Source organism: Zonotrichia leucophrys, chromosome 1A (genome assembly GCF_028769735.1).
Source record: "Zonotrichia leucophrys gambelii isolate GWCS_2022_RI chromosome 1A, RI_Zleu_2.0, whole genome shotgun sequence".
In the NCBI taxonomy this organism is placed as follows: domain Eukaryota; kingdom Metazoa; phylum Chordata; class Aves; order Passeriformes; family Passerellidae; genus Zonotrichia; species Zonotrichia leucophrys.
Genome location: NC_088170.1, coordinates 55,242,138 through 55,261,988, shown reverse-complemented (window position 1 = coordinate 55,261,988; position 19,851 = coordinate 55,242,138). Strand labels below are relative to the sequence as shown.

At 35.2% G+C, this 19,851-nt stretch overlaps 1 protein-coding gene across 3 annotated transcripts in view; it reads left to right on the top strand.

Moving 5' to 3' along the window:
- The window catches only part of TAFA5 (TAFA chemokine like family member 5), a 421,342-nt gene extending 402,451 nt beyond the window's left edge, over positions 1-18,891 (top strand). The window contains exons 5-6 of one of the 3 annotated variants that reach the window (XM_064702790.1): positions 15,066-15,172; positions 18,437-18,891. In XM_064702790.1, the coding sequence (XP_064558860.1) occupies positions 15,066-15,131 (66 nt within the window). In that variant the 3' untranslated portion in view covers positions 15,132-15,172; positions 18,437-18,891. Of the gene's footprint in view, positions 1-15,065; positions 15,173-15,226; positions 15,272-18,436 lie in introns of those variants that run through there. The other 2 variants (XM_064702788.1, XM_064702795.1) reach the window with 2 other exon arrangements.
- Positions 18,892-19,851: the final 960 nt, after the last annotated feature.

Below are 19,851 nucleotides of genomic sequence, written 5' to 3'. Positions count from 1 at the left end.
GAAATGTTTCTCTCTCAGGAACAATATGTTTTCAGAATATTGTGAACTTTAATTTTACAGAACTAAGTTGCATAAAAAAAATTGTTTGTTTCTGAAAGTATTTTATGTGCCTCTTCCAAAGCAGAATTTGAAACACAGAGGGTAATGTCTTATTTGAATGCTATTAAATATCCGTCATTTCTCAGCTTGCACACAAGTAACTTTTTCAAAACATGCTTGAAAAGGAACAGAATAATACATAAAAACACATAATGGACTAATAAAAATAACCTCCAAAAATGCAGTAAACCTTCAAAAATTTTTTGAAAAAAGCTTCTCTGTAGCTTTCTGTTAGCCTGGGCAAGGACACATTTAAGTACTGCTTTTAATATCTGGGATATCAAATGGAGCAAACATTAGCACACTATAGCAATCAATGTGACACATCATTCACCAATTTCATAATTATGCTTTTAGCCTTTTTTTTTTTTTGCCAATTCATTTCTTCTTAGCAGCAGCTCAGGTTTTATGTGGTATTCTCAATCATTCACTTGTTTACTGAAATTGTACCCATGTGCTGTTGCATAAATCTTTAAGCCAGGCAGTTACTATCTCATATAGCCTACTCATCACAACCCTGATTACTAATTAGAGTTTCGAGAAGAAAATAAAGAATTCAACACTGTCTGAAAAGCCTCTATGGCTGTGAGGAACAGCTGAACTAGAAGGTGGTAAATGATTGGATGACAGAAAAATCATAGCACTGAATGCCTGGGTAACTGATCTAGTGGAAAGAAAAAATAAACAAGCCAGCAGTGGATGTAGCACAAGAAGTCCAGAAAAAAACCCAAAAAGCAAAAAAACCACAACAAACAGCAACCAAACAAACAAAAAACTAACCAACCAAGAAAAAAAAAAAAAACACCTAAAACCCCAAACCAAAATTGAAATATTTATTATAATTAATCAAAGGAGAAAAACCCCACCCAGCACCAGCTCTTTCATCACATAAACCTAGATATATGCAGTATCTTTTTCAATTAAAAAAATACATAAGAATGCATTTCCTTTTAAACATCTTTGTATGATGTATACAAAGAATAACATACATAAGTAACAGACAAAGACAGGAATGGCTTGACTATTTCTTTTTCTGACATCACAGAATTGATCCTACATTGAAGTAATGAATCTCTCACACTGGGCATAAGCAAATAAAGATGGACAGAAATCAGAATATTCTACTTCTTTCAGACTGGGGCTTGAGCAGAGAAAGGAGGTCAAGAAAGAAACTGAAGAAAAAAACAACCAAGACCAGAGAAAAATAAATTTTTTTCATTTCAGAGTATGTAGTGTTTAATAAGTGCTTTTTAGTATTCAATACATGGTAGGGGAATCAAAAGGAGCATTATTTGAAACAAGGAAATAAGAAAAGAAACATTATTTTAACTGCAGAGATGAGAATTTTACTGATAATGTGGTTGTCTTCTTTTGAGATATAAATTCCATTAAACTTAGAGACCCACGGGTAATATATAAAAGGTAATTCTGTCATTGATTAAAAATAAACTAAAAGCTGGGAACTAAACTAAAAAGTGGAAATGACAATAAGCCAGAATAGATAGTGACTAATAATGAGCCATTCTGTGGGAGGATCGACACAAGTTCCTGTACTGCTTCTGACTATGAATGAAATATAAATACTGAGATTGCACAGTTTGTTAGTATCAGTAAATTACACAGATTAGTGAAGATATGGGAAGCCTATGAAGACATGCAGAGACAAAATGGATCACCAAATATTAGCAGAAAATGGAAAACTGAAAATTGGGAGTGCCAATTTATCATTTCTTACAACATCAAAGTAACTGTAGTTTCAACTATGTCAAATTTTGGAAATATGTGAAAAAGGACTTTGCTCTTGAAATAGATACTGATGTTGGTTTCAAGCTACTCATTCAAGGCCAAGTCACTGGTTTCATATGGTAATCCTATGCTATTTATGCCTTTTCAGAGCTCCAGCAAGCCTTTGGAGTACCCTTACAATATGCATCTGTAATCACAAAGCACAGTGTGCTCATGGCACTGATGTCCTCCACATCTGGCTTGCACAGACCATGCCCACAATTTTCTGAGTTTGATGTTGCCAATATCAGGCTAGTGAAAGTGACACTAAAACACTATATTGTGCTGCAGTGATGCAAAAACGCCAGTGCAAATGAATTAAGTTGATTAACATATTATCAAAATGCAATTTCTCTAAAAGTATTAATAAGTAGCATGCAAAGAACAGCTTCAACACATGAGGACTGTTAATGTAAAAAAGTAAACAAACAAACAAACAAAACCCACACCAAAATCTAGAATAAAAAAAGGAACATTTCTGCAAATCTTTGTTTAGGAGCAAAAACTGCAAAGGTATTTCTATTAGTATAGAGTCTGACATAACAGAAGGACATTGTTGGCATGTACAGAGAGCAGTTTACATTATCTAAGGAGCCTGAGCACTACCTCAAAACCATTGTATAAAGCACTGTGAGCTGTGTCTGTCCTCCTTCACTGCACTGGAAGAAGCTGCTGTATACACTTCTGTGTTCCCAAGAGGAGAGGCAGATGCTATAGTACGGGTTCTCACACAGGTATAACAGTACACCCACCTCCGGCAGAGGCTATGATGACAGAAAAGGTTGACATCCGCTGTCAACCAGAATTTTTTACTGAATTGTGAAGGTGCTAACAAAAAGTGGGTAGTAGAAGCCTGATGTGTTTGTTAATGTGTTTGTACATTAACAGCCTGGCTGTGTTAATGTACAAATACATTGCACAAAACAGCTCACAGATCCCCAGTGGCAGTAAAGAGGGCCTTCCCAGCACAAAGACTAAAACAAGTGCAAGTGCAAGGGTCATATATTTCTCCCTGTATATGCAGACAATCTCCACCTGGATAGATGCAAATTAATGTGGCTCTTTCTGTCTACACTCTCTATTCACTCTACAAAGACGTATTTAAGCAGACTCCAAAGCAGAAATTCTACATGGATGGCAACTTTAAAACATATAAGCCTAAATGGCGTGCTATTAGCAAACAAAAATGTACATTGGTGCTTGAAGATAATTATATTTAATTTGACGCAACTTAAAATTTCTGCCTCAATGAAGCCATGAAACATTTGGTTTTCTCCACAGACAGATTTGTTCCTTCTCAGAATATTGAAGAATACAACATGAGAGTGATAATGTAAGTTTCAGCTCATGCAAGACAAATCAAAGCTCTGGAGGTGAGCTCTAGAGTGGCTAAAATTCTAGCTAAGTAAATAACAATGACCACATTGTGCACAGGAAACTCACACCCCTGAAAATGACACGGACACTTCTTGAGAAGAGCAAATGGCCACATCTTTTTCTTGAGACGAAGGCTTTTCTGGGAACCTACCTGTGTTGGCTGTAGAGTTTCTTCCAAACTAGGAACACATGAAAACTGTCTAAACCCAAAGACAAATAAAGCAAGTTAGAGGGAACAGTCATTGTGAAATCTTTGTGTTTAATTGTACACATCAGGTTAATGTTTCCTGTACTTTACTACTTGTTCTTCATGGATTAACAAAATATCATTGGAAGAAATCTTTGTCACTGACTCCATGGCAAGACCATTTTGTATTATTTAGATGGTGACTGTAGTCAGTCACCTTAGGCATTTTGACAAACTCAGCAAGCTTCCTCTCCTCTCCCTTTTCTTCCATTTGTTGCACCCTGCAGTGCTGTGTAGACATGCCCACTGCAATGGTAACCAGCATTCCTAAAGGAATTATTTGGGGTTGGTCATCCAGATTTGGCTGCCAGTGTGGGCTTGCAGTGTGTGAAGCAGTACCAACTGAAAGCCCAGCTTTTACTTGCCTCTAGCTGAGCACTTGGATGCCAGGTGGCAATTGGCCCTCAGGTTTGTTACTCTTGAGGGGATTTTGTATAGGCTGCATAATATGAAACCACTGCAATTTGAATAGCTTTCTGAGATGAACAGGAATGAAAGATTCCTTCAGTATCTCTCTCCAGTTAAAAATGTTCACTTTTTCAGAAGTCTTTTATCATTCTTTTACTGTCTTGTGAAGAATTATAAGTACAAGAATTATAAGTACTATAAGTACAAAGTCTAGATAGATGCACAGTAAAGCTTGTTCACTTTCTACTTGTAAAGATGTGTTGGTCTAGAAACAAGGCAATCAGCTTGTAAAACAGCTATTTACATCCAACAATACTTCTCTGTGCTCCAAAAGCAATTCTTCCTGAAGAAAAAACTTGAATCAGACGTAAAAATATTGCTATTCATTCCACTTTTTAAGATAATGCCTTAGCTTATATTCATAATTGAGAAGCTTCCCAAATTTAAACATTTGGTTACTCAGTGAAATATTTCAGAGGTCTGTATCTAATGATGCCATCTTGTGACACCTGTCATAATGATAGCTAACCTTGTCTGTCATTTTTCCAAACAAATAAAAAAGCTATAAAGTGGCTTCATCAGATAATCAATGCTTAAAAGAAATATTGACATATATAAGGAGAAATATCTTGCTGAGCCTTCTAATGTTATTAATGAGAGACGTATGTGTATGACGACAGTCCTGCTTTCATTGTACCTTAAAAAATGTCCTTACAACAAGGCACACCTCTTATAGGAGTATGAAGAATGTATTAATTTCTTAGACAGTGAGTTGGCTGCAGGGAATATTGCTGCACAGTGATCTATTGCTCAGCTGTAGCAAGGCTCCAAGGCAATACTCTATTGCTATTTTCATTTTACTGAAAGGTTTCCCCTACTAGAGTGCATTGACCAATATTTCAGTCCTATTATGAGCTAAACCAGCATTACTGCTGTACTGAAGTAATTAATTCAAAATATGAAAAAATAAAATAAACATACATTTATTTATTAAGAAGTCCAGCAGAGAACTTACAGTGACAGATGAAATTAGCCTATAAGCCTTTATAACTTACACGGTAATAAAATGGGGTTACGTTTTTGAATTAAATTGATAACATGACCAAATCGATTTCATTAGTGTATCTGTCATATTTGCTGTTAATGATGGCTAACAGTGGAATAGAAACTGACAACAATCCTTGAAAAACTGTGCAGATCAAAATTATATTATACTGGCATTCATGAATTTTAATAACCTTTTTTATCATGAATTTTGAACTCCCTTTTTAAATTTGAAGCTCACAAGAGAGAAGAGAATTAAACTTTCTACACCTGTCTCAGCTCCTATTATTTCTATTGTTACAAGTTAATAGGCTCAAGAATAGAAGACATTTCCACTAACTAAAACAAAAAAAAAGGGTCTTGCTTGAGAGTCTCTTGTGAGTGGTTATAGAGGAATGGATATTTCTTTGCTGCTAAAGTGTTGACATCAGAGTAATTTCTCCTGAATGACTAGAGAGCTTTAGGACACCCAAATTGCTGTTTAGAAGACTGTTTGTGGAAGATGCTATTCGTATTAATAGACGTTGGTACTCTAGTGTGTAACTCCCTTTAATGATAATGGAAGTTCTGCAAAAATCTACAGGACAATATGCCTACTGCCAGGAAACATCATAACTCTCTAATTCCATTAGCAAGGCTTTAATAAGTGTGAGTTTAAAGTGGACAAGTATTGAAATGCTACACCTTGCAGCACCATTTGAGAATATCAAAATGCTCTTATGTAATGAGACACCTTGATCCCTCTGCTACCTGAAAATGTGGTAAGATATTAAATATGTGTCAAATTAACTGAAAGACCAAATACTCTTTCCTATTTCAAGGCCCTAAATACAACATCTTTCTTGGGTTAAGATCATATGAAAGTAGATAATTAAAAGGAAAAAAACCCTGTGGGGTAATCTTGGCACAGGTAAATGAAACAATTATTAATAAAATGGTAAAGACAAAGTTATCTTAAATATATTAGATAAATGTATGTGTATGTATATAGTGAAGTACACTGTGCCTGGTTTGAACTTATTGTCTTTCTTGCTCTCATAGATGTTACACTCAGGAGCTATGACAGCAACATTGGTAAAAAAAAATTAAAGATTTAGTCTGCAGAGCTTATGTGGCAGAGGGAGAAATATTTAGTCTTCCATATATGAGGGTTCTTCTGGCCTTTTGAAGATGCTGATCTTTACAACAGAAACTTCTTCACATCTTCTATGGTACTGTTAACAAAAGTTGGGTACTTTTAGTGAGATTCTTCCTGTACTGTGCATACTATACATATATATACATATATTCATAGGCGACAGACTCTTCACAGAATCTGTCCACATGTTGACAATGAATTAAAAAATATTGCTGCTCCTGATATTCAAGGTAACTTCATGTGGATTTTATACCAAGGTGGATTAACCTTGGCCTGCAGCCAGACACCTATACAGCCTTGCTTTCACTCCTGCTCCTCAACAGGACAGTGTAAGAAAATGAGACAGGCACAGGGAGATAACCTATGAATTAATCTTAAAAGAAAAACAGACTGAACTTGGGAGAATTTGTCCAAGTTATTGACAATAAATTGATGTTGATAGTGAGAAAAAAGACAATATTTAAAGATCAACTATTTTCTCCTCTTTTTCCCAAAGTTCAACTTTACTACTTCGTTCCAAATTCCTCCTCCTACTGTGCCCAGGAGGCACAGGGAGGAGGTGGGGTGGGAGAGTAGTGATGAGTCCATAAAAGCCTCTTTGCTGCTCTTGCCTCCTGAGACTTTTCCTTGCTTCTGCAGTTACTTCCAAGGGGCTGCAGTCCTCAAGGGAAAACCAGCTCTGTGTGGATCTGCCACATACCGCAGTTCCTTCAGACCATATCCACTCTGGTGGCTTAGGAATAGAATTTCCTAATTAATTTCTCCTACTAAAAAGTAAACCACAAGCTTCTCCCCTTCTCCCAATCTCTCTGGTGAGAGAGACAAAAGAGAGATCCTGAGTTGTGATAAGAATCATTTACAAGAAAACAAATGGAAGAAGAATCAATTTAATAATAACAAAAGTATACAGAATGAGGGTGGTTTACATGCAAAAGATGCTCACTGACCAATCCAGCACCTAATGACCCCTGAGATAATGAATGAAATGGCAGCAGACCCCTCCACAGGCCATCTTTTCCTTCACAAGTACCAATCACACTCCCCTCCTCGGAGTGAGAATCCCGTACTTTCTCTGGAAGTGAAGTGAGTGATGTAGAATAACAACCTCCACACATCCACACGGGTTCAGTGTCCACCTTCTCACAGCTACTGTGGAAAAATTCACTATCCTGGCCAAAACCAGGATATCCACCTCCACCATCCCATGTGTCATCTCCCACAGGCTACAGCGTGGATATCTGCTCCAGCAGTATCTCTCCAAGGGCTGCAAGGAAACACCTGCTCCACCATGGTCTCCTCCACAGGTTGCAGGTGAATCTTATCTCTGGCACCTGCAGCACCTCCCTTCCTCCTTTTTTATTGATCCAGGTGTCTGCAGGACTGTTTCTCCCAGTGCTTTACCTCACTTTTGACTACTGTGCAGTGTTTTGACCTTTGTTAAATTTGTTTTCCCAGTGGTGTTTCCATCATGGCCAAGCTGGGTGGAGCTGGCCTAGGGCAGCCCTGATCCTCACTGAGGTCCCTGGAAGTTGATTTTCTTTTTCCTTGTAATTGTTTGGGATTTTTTAAACTAATATGTTTCTTTAATAATTGCCAGGGATTTAGTCTCTAATCCAGCTCATTTTAATATCAACTGTCTTTAAAAACAAAACAACCTAAACCAAACAAACAAACCCCCCAAAACAACACAGAAAACCCAAGCCAAAATTCCACTGATCCTCAAAGCCAGTTAAGTCACTAAAATAAAAAAAATTCAAACTGCAAACATAAACGTAAAAAGAAGTACAGTGCTGTTTCTTAACAAAGGTGATGAGGCCTGAAGGAAATTAGGAAATAAGTAAATTAGTAAAGCCAATAGAGCCTGACAAGACACCTTTCTTGGCAATCTCATGTTGGACCGAGGAAAATTCCCTTTTCCCAAGTCTCTTTCATCTCCTGTCTCTGGGGATAATTATATTTTCAGTGGATTAAGGAAGGAAAAGCAAATGCCTTTGACATTGTATTTATGGCTGTCTCCTGTTTGCAGCCAGCTAAAGATATCTGAGGCTTTGGAATTTGACAGAACATTGCAGGCCATGGAGAACTGTAGTGCACTCACTAATACACAACTGCAATCCATGACTTCCCAGTGGCTTGTCTTTACTGAAGAAGAGCCGCTCCATTAAGACTGTTCCATTCAGACCATGTCACTGAGTTTATTTTAAGATTCAGCCCCTCTGCCCATTGCTGTATCCAGATGCTGAGAAGTCACTAGCAACAGACAGTCCATAAGAGAGACGGCTGGATGAACCTCTTTCGATCTTCTTCTCCACGTCCTCCCCTCCTCCAAAATCCTTCCTATAACTTAGGTTTGGTGGTGCTCTGGGAGGAAGGAAGAGAAGTAGATTCCATGGCATGTGGACTGGAGTGCAATGAATAGTATTTTAAATGAAAGAAACAAAAAGGGATTTGCTAAATCTCAAGAAACTTCTTTTTTTAATTTTTTTTTTATTTTAAACTAGATGGTTTTGAATGGGAAGCTTTGTAACACGAGTGGCATGCTGAGTTTTTTGATCTGTCCTATCATGGGGGACTGTAACCCACTTTTAAAAAAGTAAATATCAAGTTTTTATCCTCTAGTCGAAAATACTTGGAAGGTCTGTCATCAGCATATTCATGCAACATCTCTTCAAAGACTATATATATGTATAATTATATCTTAAAAAGCATCTAATTTATTCACTAAAATGTATGTCTTTTGGCAGAATAGTTGAACTTGGCAGGGACTGGTGGAGATTGTCAGCTAAAGCAGGTTTCTCAGGACCTTGATCAATCAGGTTTGAGTGCTTTGAACAATGCAACCTCTCTTGGCAATTTATTCCACTGTTTGATGATCCTACCAGTAAAAAGTAATAGTAAAAGAGAAATTGTTGTTTTAATATGGAATTTTATGTTCTTCAATTTGCCTCTTGTCCCGTTTGCCACCACTGAGAAGAGTGTACTTCATTGCTACTCTGCACCACTATCTAACAGAATGGGAAATCCAAATCAGTAACTTTAATTACATGCCCTATATTTCATTTCAGGTGTATACTTTCATGTATTTGTTTTTAACATCATTGAAGTGATGATGTTTTGAGATTAACAGAGCATAACAATGTGAAGTGAACCAATATAGAATTGTGCCTGTGTGAAATTCTTGTCTCTCTGCACCAAACTTGAATTTAGCTAGTCTTACCAGATAGCTGGGGTCACCTGTGTGACAGGAACTAGCATAGCACCCTGTGCCATGTAATTGCAGTTTTATAACACAGATCTCTTGCTAATAAGCCTGTCCAGAATTCAAAGCACGCAGGAGAATTATCCAGACTGCTCAGTGCTCAGGTGTGCTGCTGTTCTGGCAAATCATAGGAGCCTGTGATCAGGCTGTTGATGTGGTCTAGAGTAGGAGAGAGCTTGTTTTACAGTCAGAGAGCAGTCCCCATGTGACAACAGATCTAAGCTGAAAAACTCTGCTGGACTCCCATCAGCTTTGTGAAGGATAATTTAGTGAGGTGTGTGTGTAAAATGGAGGGGCATGTTTGCTTGTTTGCATGGTGTTGGCTTGACAGATGCTGATGCAGCGACAACTATGGCATAAAAAAGGACAAAAAAATCCTGACCATATTGGTGTCCTGGTTAGCTTTCATCATCTATTCTCTGGTTATGCATTCAAAAGTGCATTCTATTTTTTTAATGTTAATTTTAAGAGAATTTGCAATGTCACAAGAAACATGTTTCTAATGCATAAAATTCCCAATCACTCAGTTTGACTCGTATCTCAAAATCTACATAGATACAGTTCAGGCCATCATTTCATGTATACTGTCACAAGATACAATAGCATTATTTACAATCAAAAACTAATTAAAGGGCATGCAGGAATGAGAAAGGGATCAATATCTAATATTTTTTTCCATCTGCTTTCCTCATCACTGCTAACATGTCAGAGAAAGAGCCAATAATTTGATCTCATGCATGTGTTCTGTTGCTTTTCCAGTGACATACTCAAGGTCAGTTGAGATATAGGATGTTCTAAATTCTCCATTTAGTTCCCTAATTAGCTGGTGGTCATGTGACAGCATATTCAGAAATATGACAGAAAGTATAAATATAAATATAAATATAAATATAAATATAAATATAAATATAAATATAAATATAAATATAATATAAATATAAATATAAATGGTATAAATATATTTCAATACTAACTGTGGAATATCATTAAATAAAAATACATCTTTGGTTTTAAGCACAGAAGCATCACCTGAATATCTGGGAAAATGTTGAACAGTTCAGACATGAAATGCTTGTTGGATGTGTTTACATTAAAGACATCTAAAAGCTGTCGTTTTTATAATAAATTTATATTAATGTAGTTTCACAATAAATCTAGACAAACTCCTGTGGAAATCTTCCTGTAGTACTGCAGGGAGTTTATTGAGGAGACAGGAACGTAATCTTTATTGTTCAAAAAACTTGCAGTTGACAGTCTTGAGAGTGGTAACTAAACTTTCCTTCATGCTAATGTACATTTTAGTTAGACTGAGCTCTCATCCCAATTGGGCAGAGGTTTATATGATTGTTTCATGAAAAAATGCTATTAAGGATGAGTTGTGGTCACACAGAAACAAGAAATATTACCTGCTGTAATGTTATTTCCTCCACTTGCATTCCCTCCTGTTCCTTCAGTTTGAATGGCATCCTACTTCTAGACTGTCAATGTTTCTATTTGTTCAGTGTTAAACTCTTTGCTATTTTCAACACAACAGAGCAAATATTTTTTGAATGAGATGCAATGTTTATTGAGAATTAAAAATGTCCCTGGAGGACAGGAGGAATGCAAAGAAATGAAAAAAAATGGAAACTAATTGAATGCTGTAGAAGCTGGCTGACTGTGCCTAAAATGTCTAAGACTTCAGATGAATTATTCTGAAAAGGGCCAGGATTTCATTCTTCAGTTTAGACTTCCCTTGAATAATACAACCAGAATGAAATGCTTGTCATAGTGAAGTTCTACACTGAACACGGGACTAGCACTAAAAATGGTCTGCCAAACTTTCTGTGGTAAACAATCCATGAAAGGCAAAAGAACACAAATAAGGTGAAGATCAATATAAAAATATAGGAGTATACGGAAAATTAATCAATCTGTTTTCACAGTAGCCTCATCTACCCATGAGGTTGTAATGGGTATGAAATAATAAAATGCACCATTTGACTTTATTTTCTTATAACCCTGGCCTTCAACAAAAACCTTATAACAACTTATTTGCAAACGTATTTTATCCTCCATGGAGTGTTTTTACAATAATTTCAGGTGATCAAATGTTTTATTTTTAACATTTTCTACTCTTATACTGAAGTCAAATTTACAGTCTTAGAAAAGGCAAGTATGTACCCACATTATGACTTTTTCCCCAAATATCTATAGAACATACTGACTAAATGAATACTTTAAAGCCTTGGTGGAATTTTTGTTAAAAATATAGTAGATACTGACATTTTCTAAAGTTTTGTTCCTCTTATACCTCAATTTCTGAAAATAAATAAAAATCAATCAAATAATACTACTCTGAAATAAATTGTGTTTAATTAAATCTTTTATGAATGTAGCCTTAAGTATTGTAACTGAATTAAGCTTTAAAATTTAAACACATGGAAAGAAAATTAAACATTCACACTGTTAATATAATGTGAGTGTTGATGCTTCAGTGATATAAAAGTGTAAGAAATAAGTAAAAATAGGAATCATGTTATATGACAATCATATAAAAAATTACAAGATAATGGGGACAGAAATGTCTAGTGGGAAATTACTGATAGGCAAAGTTTGTCTTACCTAAATTTTTATGCCTAAAAGTTAAGTGTCTTGAATAGAATTTTTTGCCTTGGCTTTAAATGACTCAAGCACAGGCAACTTTTCTCAGACCTTCCATATAGTTTGTTGAGAACTCGTAAGTACTGTTAATAGTGTTCTGAGAGCAATTTAGCTTATCCTAAGGGAGGCACAAGCATTTGGCCCTCTGAACAACTTATCAATCATGAACTTAATTTCTGTTGACTTATGAGAGCTTAAAAACCTATATATGTAGCTGCTTGCATTCTATATTACTAAAATGAGGCCACAATTTTCCCATGCTATAAGCTGTTTATAACCCTTTTACAGCCAATAAATCAACTCCAGAAGATAATTATGTATTCTAGTGTAGAATATGTGCCAATGGTCAGAGAACTGAATCTCTTTGTAAGAGTGTACAGGCAGCATAAGTGTGTTACTGAAATCAGATATCTTGCTTGCATTATTTGTACTTCTGCATTTCAAGATTGGTAGGTGAAATAAAACAGGACACTTCTCTTCTGCGTTAGTGTCTCAATTTCCACAAGTATTCACTTTGCTCTATAAGGTAAAACCCTCTGATTCTGTGTTTGACTTTATAAGGTAAAACCTTACGATTCTGTGTTTGACTTTCCTAACTAGTCACCTTTAAATTGTTAAATGGATGATACAAAATCTATAAAATATAGAAAGTAATCCATGACTATTAATTTCTACAGTGTTTGGGTTTTTTAAATCATTGTAAGACGAAGTGTACTTTTGTATCCATGAAATTCATGAGGTACTGGGGAAGATACATTATATACAATACTAATTTTATCCATCAAGCAGTTCAATTAAAGGAGAAAAAAGGGTTGTGTTCTATATAGAGATTCTGTAACTTTGATCTCAGAGGGGCTGTGGGTGACTGATTTGTTTAGCTTTGGGCCCATAAACCTGGGCTTTAGGATTTTTCTTTCCTGTTTTTTTAGTTTAAATGTTCTAGTATAAGTTTTTTCCATAGAATTCTGAAGGTGAAGGATGGATTTCTGAGCAGCATGCACACATGCATGCACATACACACATACAAGCCCCAAGCCCAGCCTCGTGAAAATCTCTTGTTTTGTTCTTGTAAATTCCTTGCAAGAATCATGGTAGGATAATAGCTTAGATTGTGAGGATACCACAGAACCACTGCACCCAGAAGCATAAGGTGTCTTTTTTTGCCTTCAAAATGTTACTTCTCCAGTGCAATAATAGTAACAGAACATACCTAGGGGCCCAGATCCTGAAAATTTTTACATGTGTTATTTAACTTTAGAAACAATGCTGACTTCAACAGAAATGTTTTCAAAACTGAGCAACTGCTAAGACCCAACCTGGATAAGAATTCAAGAGTTGATAATGAAAAAGAAAAACATCTAGTCTGACAAAAATTACCTCTTCCCACTCTCAATTTCCAGCCAGCTGATGAGCCATAATGTATCTAGCCAGAAGAAATTACTTTTCTTTTATTTTGTGCCACTTAGTTGAATGAAGTAAACTTGAAATATGTTGGACACATCACTGGACTTCACCATAAGAGTCTTCCATAAGTTCCTATTCCTTCTAAAGGCAGTGGAAAATGTCCCACAGACAACTAAGGATGTAAGCCTTTCATTCTCATGGTCAGTGGTTTACATGGGAATTCTTTGTGCAAATGTGTTGTATAATCAAATGTATAATCTAAGATTCAAACACAATCATATAAAACAATCCACCCTCTCCATGAGTATTAAATAGAAATGTAAATCAGAGGCTTCTGAATCAAATAACTTCTGTGCTTTTCTCTTTGAAAACTGAAATAAATGAGCATGAGGTCAAAAGCTTCACTAAGGTGAAGCTAAGGTGGTGATTTGAGAATAATTTATTGTGTAAAAGAGTAAATAGTCAAACAATGTTAATTATAACACTGTTAAAAGCTGAAATGCCCAAATTTAAATAATTTAGAAGTTATGTGATAGATATTAAACACCTCTGAAAAGGAAAAATGCTTTAGGCAAGAGTTCCTAATAAGTCTAGTTTAGTTAATTATTGCCTGAAGCACTTCTGAACTAATTATTTACCTCCAAAGTGGGTTCCATGTTTTCAGCATTGAAGTGCCAGATATTGATTTTCTTTAATTGTCAGGGTATAGTACTAGACAGACCACACAAAGCTGAAGGTTAAGCCATTTATAGAAAGTGATAGCCACGTCCTCCAGTGTCACACGCTGCGTCAGTGTGAAAGGGAGACCAAGGCCCTGAAACTTGGCACTTTCAGGGAAAAGGGTTGTTTGTCTCTGTCATCTGCCCTTTATGGTTCATTTAACATCTTACATAGCCTGTGTAAATTAAGTGGGTTTAGAAGCTGCCCAACTTCCAAGTCAAAGTGAGTGTTCTGCTCAACGGGGGAAGTGGAGTATTTTATCCTTCTCGTTAACAAGATGTACATGGCTCAACAAATAATGGACATTGAATTATTTGTAAACCTGTGTTAGCATAGATGGCTTAAAAATTAGTTCAAGATGCTTTTTCATTTTATGAACACTTTTCTCCCCACTCCTTTCTTAGTGAGTGAATATAAATATTTCACAAAGGTTATTCATTTGAATTTCTCAGTAGGGTCTTGGTGCTTAGAGAATTTTTGCCTATCTGGATGGATTTAGTTTCCTTTGGCTGTAATTTGGGATGTTTGAAATATTACAAGTCCCAGCATACTTGAAATCATCATCACCTTTATAGCTCATCAAACCCCATGTGTGGACAAACATTTGCCAATTGGCTAGAGAAATTTCAGCCTACTGCAACATAAAAATAATATAAAACATAATAAATGAAACACAGCCTCTTAATTCACAACCAGCAGTGCTATCTCTGCTCATTTGAATTTATAAATAGAAAGAAAAGCTTTTTCTTGCTTTGAATTTTTTATAATTTGTTGCATTTTTCTTTGGTTCTTCAGTTTCCTCTTTGCAATTTTTCTCTTCCCTGGTGATTAACTTGTGATTAATATTTTCTTGTTCATGCTCTTAATTTTTTTTTCTGATTAGACATCTATTAATTTCTATGTCTTACTATTTTTGTCACTTTGTCTGTCTCTTTCTTAAGCTCAAGGACACCTACAGGAATAAAGTGGCATACCTTGTCTGGGAGCAAGGGTTGTCCCTGGAGTGAACAGTGTGAGACAAACCACCAGAAGATGACTTGGTTCTTAGGTGGGGTAAATTGCCTTCTGAAGGTTCCTATCTCTAATTTGTTTTTCTGTGCAGGGAGCCTAGAGTGACTGATGGTCCCAACTTAGCAGGCTATCTCAAGTTAAGTGGAATGAATCCAGACCTCGTTCATCTCACTTTTTTTTTTTTTTCTTGTTGCAGACCATTTTTTTTCATTTTTTCCCTCCTTTTTTTTTTTTTTTTTTCCCCCTTCTTCTGTAATTCTTCTCTTGAGCTCAGACTGCAGAAACCCACATGCCCAAACAGGGCACCATCATCACTGAACTGAGTTTTCTTCAGTTCCTATGGAGAAAGATAGACTCAGAGAACAATTCAAATCGCAGATTATAATGACTGCATCTATTTGCTGATCTCATAAATAAACACTAAAGTGTTTGTGATTATGGTTTAAGCAGACTGTTTTGATATTGTTAATTCCCCCCAATTTGTAATGACACTTATTTTCCTGTGCTGTATTAAAATGGAAAATTTTTTGAAGAAAATATATCTAATCTCTATCATTTAAGTTTTAAACAGTTCCACTCTTAAAGGGAAAAAATTACCATATATTAAATGTAGAGATACTGCATTTACAAATAATACAATAATTTCTACAAATAAACAAATCTAAAAAAAACAGCCTAAAATGCATTTCCTCGCTAAGGACATAGCACTTGAAATAAAAAATATACATGGCAAGTTTTGTACAATATTTTTCTAAAATAATGACTAATCTACTACTACTAGTATTATTATTATATTATTTTATTTCTGCCTCATAAACTCATTTAATTACTGGTTTTATTTCCTCATCATCTCAGAGTAAATCTTGTTGAAAGAGATTCCTATTAAAAAATATTAGCTTTGTTAACCATATATATAGATATATCCCACCCCCCAGATTTATTTTTCTTTTTAGTGCTGATAATAATTGAAACCACATTTTTCTTTTGATCAGTTCAGGACTTTTTAAATGAAGAAGATACAAAGTAAATAGAAAAACATTGCATAAAAGCAGTCATTCATTCTTTCCCATTCCTTTAAATTGGGAAGTACAGCTACATTTTATGGTCATTGCAATATAAAAAAATTGGTTTTGTTAAGTTGTCATTTATCTATTCTTTAAAATAGAAAATGATGCAGAGTATATATTTGTCTGTTCTTTTTGGGATATAAAATATGCTTATGTGAAAAAATGTGCCATATATAAAGCACGCTAAACTTCAACCCAAACCCCAAGGCCTGTTTTGAAAAACTTTGGATTTAGTTCTAATTTTACATTTGCGGCTGGAGTCCATCTTGACTTTATAGTGCAGGCACTTGTGTAAATGGAAATCTAAATACTACTATATGCTGAAATTACAGCATCTTAGAAAATGTTGAATCTCTTTAGCGGCAAACAATAGTGTCTTTGACATTTCTTCCACAACTTCTAGAAGTTTAAATTAAAAACAATAAAATGGGTTGTAAGCATCATGTTTATTGGCTTATGAAGAATATTCACTGTTTTTAGGTAGCATTACCATCATGGAAAAGCAGATTGCAGAGGCTCTGATTTGTCCTACGAAATGTACGAATTTCTTTTCAAACTGTTAAATTCAATGTAAGTTCAGCTTCTTTTTTTTTTTAATGTATTCAAGCTTGTTGATTTTCATTCTCTTTCACTGAGGTACCCACTATATTCACTTACCATACCAAGATTAGGAATTCAACATGCTCTATTGCAAAGTGATGATATAATTGCAGAGATTGTTCTCATAAAAAGGGTTGTTTATATACTACTGAAAAAAAAGCTGTTTTTCGACTGAAATGTTTCAAATAACCTTAGGAGCTTCAGTAAAGAATTTGCCCATATGGGTCTCATGATAATTGACTTTTCCTCTAAATCCTTCTAAAGACTACTCATTGTTCTCTTTCCTCATGCTCCAGCTAAAAAAGGCATTAAGAAATGTCTCACATTGTCAGTATATGTGAACTAGAGTAGATATGGCATGGTGGTTATCAAATCTGCTAGGTACATATTGTTGAGAGAATAGACTTATTTTTTTTCATATAGTATAAAATAATATATAAAACCCTCTTTCTTGAGCTCTGAGCAATGATTTCTAGGAAATGATAGTAAGAAAAGTGAAGAGTAGCCACATGTACTTTCTTAGAGAAAGATTTTATCCTAGTTGTGAATTAAAGTGTACAAGAAGGTTTCAGATTTCAGCACAAGTATTCACATGAATATAAAAATGAACTACTATAAACTGAATAATAAAATGAATTATATATTCACATGAATACAAAAAATACCCCAAACCAAGTAAACTTCACTGCTTTCTTGGATATTTCATTTTCTGTAACTGAGTACTGCACAGTGTGCAAAGTGTTTGGGTTTGGCTCTCTGTTTTCATGCTGATTTGTTGCGTGGGTAGTGAAGGCAAGTTTTAATTTAGAATCAAGTGTAAAAAAGTGAATATAAACAACCAAGAGATCAACCAATAGCAGCAGTCATTCAGCAAAAAATAAACTGAAGTGAAACAATCATGAGTTGCTCACCAACAGTTTGGGACCAGGAAAAGAAGCACCATCCGAATGAGTTATAAGTGACAAATATTCAAAACATGAGTGTCTGAAGGCAAAATACCTCCTTCCACCCCCAAATATTCTGTTGCCTTTCTCTCATGTTTTATGAGGCATGTCCATAAATTATTTAAAAATTGTTGCTTTTGATATCTCTGTATTGATTATTCTTCTCAGAAAATTCCTTAGTTTCATGGATATAATTATTTTTCCAGCACTTGCTTCCTTTAACTACAATATAGTTTGGGACTTTATTTCTATTGTTGTTTTATTTTTGTTTTGTTTTGTTTAAATTTAAAATAATAGAACTAATTTTTGAAGAATATGTGTCTGAAATATAAGACAGTTTCAAAATTGTCTCCACTAATATCCATTAATTCTTAAGAGCTACAATTGTTCAAAAGACAGAAAGAGTTTTATATAATGTGGGCTAACACTGACAAAATTTTTTAAAAAATTATTAGTTAATATATTCAATATTAAATGTTAGATCAACACTACCTGAAATAGATATTCAAATTAAAAACTAAAATCTGAATGTTAAACTTCCTTCCTTTTTCTTGTCTGCTCTTCTATTTGTTATCTAATTTAATTTCCATTTAATAGCACAGCAGCAGTAAGCAGATGTTAACATGTTACTTCAAAAATAAAATACAATTCGACCTTCTTTGTAAACCTTCCTCTTGTCTCACTCTCCAGTGCCCATCTTATTTTGGAGCGGAACTGAGGAGTAGCGATTTCTTCTTCTTACACTGGGTGGCGTCCGATTAACTGCTGAAATCTGCGGCCAAGCGTCTCAAACATTCCGGGGTCTTCGAGGTGTTTATCCACAGACAAAATAACCAGAGCAGGCCTAAGAGAAGAAGCAGAGATTTTTTTTTTCCCTTCATTTAATTATAAGGAAGGAAATGATTATAATTATTGTGTATACACAATGTAAAGGCAAAGAAGTAAAATCTTTCTAACCTTCGTGCATATTTAGGAGATCTCTATGGAAATAAATTGGGAAGAGGTGAATGCCATTATTCTAGTGATGAAGCTTTCTCTTTAAAATATTTTATTGCAAATGTGTATGTAATGTGATGCCTTTCAAGTGTGTCTAATTTTACTATGATAAGGCTCCAAAATATTAACTTTGTAAATAGTCAGATTGAATTACTAAGTGCAATCAAGGAAATATAATAACATATTATAAATTTGTTTATTAAGAGTTTGTAATATTTAAAGCTGCTGACCTGAAAGATCCAAAGAACTCTGAGGGCTCCTGTTTACTAATGTGATTCTTAGCATGCAAATAATTTGCCTAATTATTTTAGAACTTATTTTGGTTCTCCTTAGATATATGCTTACCCCTGGAAATTACATAAATAAATTATTTGGGAAATTGGGAATGATATTCTTGTGTTTGAGACTGCTCTTGATTGTTCTTCTGTTACTGACTGTGGTGAATTGACCTTGGCCAACTGCCAGATGCCCACCTGGCTGCTGTCTCACTCCCCCTCCTCAACAGGACAGGACACAAGATAAAAAAAAACTTGTAGGTCAAGGAAAAGACATGTGGACCACTTACCAATTTCTGTTATGTACAAAACAGACTTGACTTGGGAAAGCAAATTTAATTTCTTGCCTATTAAAATAGACTTGGATGGTGAGAAACACGGGCAAAATTAAAAAATCACTTTCATCTTTCCCAGATTCACCTTCACTCCTTCCTTCCTAACTCTTCTATCTCCTCCCCTGTCCCCTCAAGCAGCAAAATACGGATGGGAGGGGAATGATCAGCTCCTCTCTGCTGCTCACAGTGTACACCTCACACTGAGGTGTATCTCAGACCAACAGTCTGACTGTGAGTGAAGTCAAGATTTGGTCAATAGAGGAACTTACACATTCTTGTGCTAATTTAGGGAGTCAAAACCACTGGGCAGTTTAGAGCATGGTACTTCAATTAGGTGTATCTGTTCTGCTCTGCTCTCTGCAGTTAAGTAATTCAGTATCACAATGTAATGCAATAGAGATTTAATGTATACATGACATTTATTTCACAATTATCTTCTTAAGGTATTTATATGATATATGTTTCCTTTTGTAGACTAGAGTTGTTCCCACAAATTTCA